Genomic DNA, 6321 nt, shown 5'->3' with positions numbered 1-6321 from the left:
GAGTTTGTACCCTCTGGCCTTGGGTATGAAATGAGGTCGGTTTGCAAAATGAAAGGCTGGGGGCTGAAGACTGGGGCCCTACACAGCAGGACCAGGACGCCCTGGACTCCAGGTTGAGCAGCCACAACCCCTCCAGGGCTGCCAGAGCCAGAACAACTTCCCGAGTCAGCACGCAGTGGACCCGCTGCACAGCACTGTCTGCACAGTTATCTGCCAGCACTTCAGGGCCTGATATGGGCTGTCAGTAGCAAATCTAGCTGAACTGAAAGAGACTTTGTCCCCTGAGAAGAATGATGGGTATCTCCTGATCCAATCTTCTTCTATGCTCCAACAAATTTCACTGGAAAAGTTTTATTGAAAAAAAAAATGTACAAATAAGTTCTTGGTTTGACAGCAACAAAGGCTCACATTCCCCTTTTCCTCCCCATCTTTGAAAAACTAAAAAAGAAAAAAAGAAAAACAAAAAGTTCATCCCCATGATGTCTTATGCAACGATTCATGACCAGAGTCTGCCCAGGAGCCCCTCCCTCCTGTGAGTATTTCTGGATCCCCCTCACTGAGGCCAGGGCCATTCTGGGGTGGCTTGGTCCCAGGGGATGCAGCACCAAGTTCTGTAGTTGAGGGAAGTTAGGATAGGTTGGGACAGAGCTGGGGAGGTGGCTGAGGTGGTGGTAGTGTCAGAGCAGGGCTGGGCTGAGCCCTCCAGCTTGACTTCGTCACACAGATGGGAAAGTACTTGGCTATAAATATGAACACTGATTGAGGCAGGCTGGATGTAGGACCTTGGGGAGGGGCAGGATGACTGTCACCCAGGTCCCACAGATGTGGCATCTTTGGGCTCAGCATCATGATATGTAGGGGCCCATGTTCAAGCGGAGTGAATCTAGTGGGGAAGATCCGCTCAGGCACACAGGAACCCTGGTCTGTTTTCCACCCCCACCCGGTGGAATATCCTCAGCTGTCAAACCCCCAATAGCACCCATGTGTCTCAGGAGCCTTTGGCCGCCTCCTGCCATCCTGTGCCCACACTGGGGCCCTATAACTCATCTCGCATCTTGTCACCCTTGGGCCGGACCAGGCGCCCAATGAACAGCAGGGAGCCGCTCTGGGTGTCTCGCACCAGGAAGATGAAGGGGTGGTCGGCGTAGAACAGCTTGGGGCTGCGCAGCTCCTCACGCCCATAGATGTCCTGGTCAAAGGGGTTGCCCTCTGTGTCCCACTCGAAGGCGGTGGCGTGGAACACGCTGGCCAAGTACAGGTCCTTCTTGCCCGACATGCGCGACAAATCCGCCTTGTTCTTGTCAATGGCCTCGGTCAGGCCCAGCCCAGCAAGGTGTTTCTGTGGGACCAGGGGCCAGGTGAGGCCACGGCATGCAAGGCTCCTACACCCTCACCCTCCACCCACAATACTCTGACTGCTCCTCAGAGGGGACATAAACACTCCCGGGCACCCTGTGTGCCAGGCACAGTGCTGGGCGCCTCAAACCACTGCTCTCATTCTCGCTGCAACCCTGCCAGGGCTTTGCATCACCATTTCACAGATGAGGAAGGTGAGACTTAGAAACACAAGTTAGAACTGATCCTTGGCACTGCCCGGCAATGTCAAGCGGTGCTTCTCCAAGTGTGGTTCAAGGACGGGCAGCACCAGCGGCACCCGGGAGCTCATCTGAAATGCACATTCCCTGACCCCAGCCCGGACCCACTGAACAGAATCTCTGAGGGTGGGCCCAGTGCTTTCTAACAAGCTCCCCAGGTGATTCTTAGCACACTCAAATTTAAGAAAGATTGATCTAAGGACAGCTATGTCCACACCACTCTGGAGCTTAAAACCTTTCCAGAGTGCTATAGATTTGCTTCAAAACTCGATGCAGCCAGAGGGTTGGGTGGGCGAAGATGAATCACTATTGGCTGTGAGTTGATGATGGTGGTGGAAACATGAGGATTTATTACACTAATCTCTAATTTTAATATATCTTTATAATGTTCCACGGTAAAAAGTTAAAACACACACACACCCATTCCCATGGCTCTGCACAGCCTTTGGATACGAAACACAAGCTCTTTGATATGTGACCTGTGCCTATACCACAGCCTCCAGTCTCACCCCTTAGCTCTCCACAGATAGCCTCACTGGACAACTGGCCTCCTAGATGGCTATCCTCCCTCCCTATAGGCCCCTTTAGACACCATATCTTCCAGGAAGCCTTCCCTAACCCACAAGACAAGTGGTGCCTTCCCTGGGTCTCAGCACCCCTGGACTTCCCTCTGTTCAGTGTCTAGTCCTGTCTGTCTCTCCCACCTTGGCTGGTAGCTCCCTGAGGGCCCATGTCCAGGGCTCTGCCTGGCTCTCAGTGTGGAAGGGATGTCTGCAAAAGACCACTGGCTGAATGAACTGCAGCCTCCTGGGCCGAAGCTTCTGCAGGACAACCTCTCCCTCCCTGGCAAGGCCGAACAGGCACGAGGCCTGGGGTCCTGAGACTCAGGGGGTCCTGAGACAAGCCTTCTATGTAGGCTTAGCTATTCCAGGCCCAATGAGCTTGTACGAGTCACATACCTTGAATTCCCCAACTCAGTCTACCCCATGGGCTGGTAGGTGGTGTATATACTGAGGGTTCCAGGAAGACATGGGAGGAACACGCCATTGGAGAAGGGGCTGGGGAAGAACTGAGCCAGGCCCAGCAGGGAGCAGTGAGGGCTCCTCACTGGAAGCTCTGTGTCTACACTACAGACCAGTAGAAGCTCTGCTAATGTCTGGTTTGGAGCCTATGCCCCATTTCATCTCAAGCTTTCTCTATCCAAGCTGTCTCAGCACTAAGTCTGATCAATTCTGTGGGTGAGAAGCCTGCCAAGGAACCATTTATTTAAGGCAAAAATGAGATGAAAGTTTTCTCTTTCGAGTAGGTCAAAAATCTCTCTCCTAATTGACCACAAGGCCACCATATTTCACCTTGAGGGCTAATTGCAGCTCCACCACTTAGGAGCCAGAGGGACTTTAGTGAATCACTGTTTCTCTCCGAGCTGTGAGAACAAAATAATCTTGATCTCATGTGTTAAGTTTCTGGTCATCCTTAAGTTATTTGTCTTATTACTGCATGGTGGATAATCCTCCAGCTTGAACAATCTGTAACTGGGGGCACGTCAAACTCTCAGAGGCATTGCAGGGACTTAGGGCTGGCTCTGGCACAGGATGTCTGAATTACTGGCTGTGTGACTTTGGACATATCACTTACCCCTTCTGAGCCTCAGTTTCCTCATCTATAAGATAAACTTTACAGTCCTACCTAACAAAGTTGTTTTGAGGATAAATAGAGTTTAATACGTATAAAGTGCTTGGAAGAGTGCCTGGCACACAGCTGATGTTCAATTACATCCAGCTGCCCAAGGGCAGGGCCGCACCTCCTCCCCAGCTTCCCACACAGCAGAGCCCAGGATTGCCCAGACACCCAGCGGGGCTGAGGACAGACCTGCTCAGCTGGTGAATGAGTGCCCCAAGTACCTCCCCTGCCTCCAAGCCCTGCAGGCCCAAGTTGGGTCACCCCTCACCTGTAGGTCGTGGGTCACCTCCACCACACCCTTGGGCAGGGAGATGGCGACAGCCTTCTTCTGCATCTTCCCCATCCAGATCTTCAGCTGCTCTTTGGTCAGTAGCTTTTCAAGGCGCTCAAGGGGCTCCACGTGGTGGGGCATGAGGATGATGAGGCTGGAGAGCTTATGGGCCAGGGGCATCTCCACCATCTGCAGCTTCTCCTTCTCGTCGTCATAGTAGTTGTAGAGGCCTGGAGAAGGGCAGAGAGGACACTGGGCACACTGTGGAGTGGGTACAGGCCAGACTCCAGGCACCCTTGGACCCCCCCACAGATGCCCTGCTCCACATGGCACCTACCTGTCCGGTGCATCATCGTGACACCCACGGTATAGGAACGAGTCACCATGAAGCCACGGTTGTCCACCATCTTGTGGTGGAATTTCTCATCCCAGTGTGCTGCAGAGGGGCAGAACAGAGAGTCAGAAATATACACAGCCCAGACAGACACGGCCCACAACCACCCATACTGCATACCCTGGACTATCCTTGCCATCGGCCTTTATTCCATTCTTCAGGGCCCAGCGGCTGCCCACCTCCCGTGAGTGCCCAGCCCACCGAGTACACATTCCCTGTTTTGGGATGAAGGGGTCCTGGCCCCAGGACATGCCATGCAGTTCTCCATAGTCAGTGCCTGGCTGCTCCCACAGGACAGGGAATTCATTCCACCCTCGACCCTGGAACTAGTCAGGTATTTGTGCTGAGCTGGGTTTTCTACCCACCTGATGAACTGAGGGGGTCTGTACCCTGTGACCACCCTTAATTCTTGTCTGCAAGTTCTGCCTCCATGGCCAGAAAATAACCAAAATGACAATGTTTGTGTGACAGTGGCCTGAGTCCTTCCCTTAGTCACAACCAGACCTGTGTTCCAGTCCAGGCTCGGCCACTGACTGGCTGGGAAGCCTTCTCGCCTCTCCTCGCTTGGTCTCATTTGTAACACAGGGTTACCTCCTCCTCACAGCAAACAGTGAGGGCAACAGTACCATCTACACAGAACTCAGAAAGGTCCATTACCCCAGATCTAATGTTCAATTGAATACAGATGCATCTGAGCCCGAGGCCTGGCTCTGAGTTGAGCCTGTTTCTTTACCTGTGAAATGGAGGTAAGAGTGCCTGCTTTTAGGGTTATTTTAAGGATTAGGGGCCTTTCTCCAGCTTGCTACTGAAGCAGAATTGATTACTGAATTTTGATGACTTTCGGTAGGAACACATCCTCTGGAGCCCCTCTGGGGGCTTGGCTCCCTGTCCTATCCTCTCTGAATGTAGTTTGCAGTGTGTGAAAGGGTTTGATAACACTCCTGCCTAGGCAGGTTGTGATGATTACAAGAGAAGCAGCGAAGTGCTCAGCACAGGAATGTTGCTGAAACTAGGGCTCCTGGGAGGAGGAGACTCACGCTTGAAGAACATGGCATTGACCAGCAGGGCGCCGTCAGTGCGCTCCACGTCCTTGGTGATCTCAGGCAGCTTGCCGTCGGTGGTCTGCGCGGCCCACTCGTTGATGGACTGCAGGGCACTGCGTTTGTCACGGAAGTTGATCTTGGAGTGTTCACAGTTGTAGTGCTGCTTGCTGCTGCGCACGAAGTCGTCGGCAAAGCTCACTGAGCTGGGCCCATACAGGCGGCTGCCCAGCTTCCAGGTCACATTGCGTGCAGTGGAGTTGCTGAGCGAGCGCAGCAGCTCGCGTAATAACTTCGTATAGCATACATTATACGAAGTTATACGCTCGTTGATGGACTGCAGGGCACTGCGTTTGTCACGGAAGTTGATCTTGGAGTGTTCACAGTTGTAGTGCTGCTTGCTGCTGCGCACGAAGTCGTCGGCAAAGCTCACTGAGCTGGGCCCATACAGGCGGCTGCCCAGCTTCCAGGTCACATTGCGTGCAGTGGAGTTGCTGAGCGAGCGCAGCAGCTCGCCCAGGCCGGCGTGCACCTCCTCATCCCGCAGCTGCTCAGCGCTCAGCACTGCCTTGGCCTGTGACGCCGTGACCGCCTTGCCACCCAGTGACACAAGACCCAGAGATGAGGCCACTACCACGGGCGACAGCAGGATGTTCTCCACTGCCTGGTCCTTAGCCATGGCATGGTACAGGCTAAAAGCCAGGCCCGAGCTGCGCTCAGCCAACGTGGCCGCTTTGGGGCTCAACTTCTCTGCTGTGCCAGCAGCTGCTGTGGCTGCAGGTTTCTTCACCTCGGCTGCCAGGGCCACGGCCAGGAGGCAAAAGGCGCTGAGGACCAGGAGGAAGCGCATGGCTGGGAGGTGGGCCACGTGCACCACAGTGGACCTATGAGGGCTGCAGAGAGAGGGTGGCCCTGAAGTTCTGGGCCTTCCTCACCAACAACCAACCCCAGCCTCTGGCTGCCACCAGGTCCCCTGCAGATGGGAGCAAGAGAGCCCAGAGTCCTGAAGCCCAAACCTGACTCAGGGCTCCCCAGTCCTCAGAGGCTTTCTCTGACCTCCCCATTCAAAGCAGGGTTCCCAACAAATCACCATCAGACCACCCTGTGGATTTCCTGCCGTGGACATCCAATACTTACACATACTTCTACATTTATTATGTAACTATTTCTGCCCTTAAGTATGCTGTGGCCTCCACAAGGACAGGAAACATAGCTGGTCTGGTTCCCCACTGTATCCCCAGTGCCTAGCACATAACAAGCCTCAGCTATTCCCGAGTGATGGTAAAACAGGGACACTTGGTCAGACCCAGGGCTCTCATCAGTTTATACAGAGGTCAGCTC

General features: G+C 53.9%; 1 protein-coding gene across 2 annotated transcripts; it reads right to left on the bottom strand.

The window, feature by feature from the left end:
* Positions 1-335: 335 nt before the first annotated feature.
* Positions 336-5873, bottom strand: SERPINH1 (serpin peptidase inhibitor, clade H (heat shock protein 47), member 1, (collagen binding protein 1)). Of its 2 annotated transcripts, none has more exons than XM_008587424.1 (5): positions 5430-5873; positions 4978-5204; positions 3884-3982; positions 3544-3776; positions 336-1339 (listed from the first exon to the last, which is right to left on the bottom strand). In XM_008587424.1, exons 1-5 carry the CDS (start codon positions 5828-5830, stop codon positions 1037-1039), a joined length of 1263 nt encoding a protein of 420 aa, XP_008585646.1. In that variant the 5' UTR covers positions 5831-5873; the 3' UTR covers positions 336-1036. The 2 variants fall into 2 exon arrangements, with proteins under 2 accessions (XP_008585646.1, XP_008585644.1); XM_008587422.1 differs by having other exon boundaries at positions 4978-5224; positions 5456-5873.
* Positions 5874-6321: the final 448 nt, after the last annotated feature.

The sequence above is a fragment of the Galeopterus variegatus genome, unplaced genomic scaffold (assembly GCF_000696425.1).
Source record: "Galeopterus variegatus unplaced genomic scaffold, G_variegatus-3.0.2 Scaffold4388, whole genome shotgun sequence".
NCBI lineage: Eukaryota > Metazoa > Chordata > Mammalia > Dermoptera > Cynocephalidae > Galeopterus > Galeopterus variegatus.
This window is presented reverse-complemented; position numbering and strand designations above follow the sequence as displayed.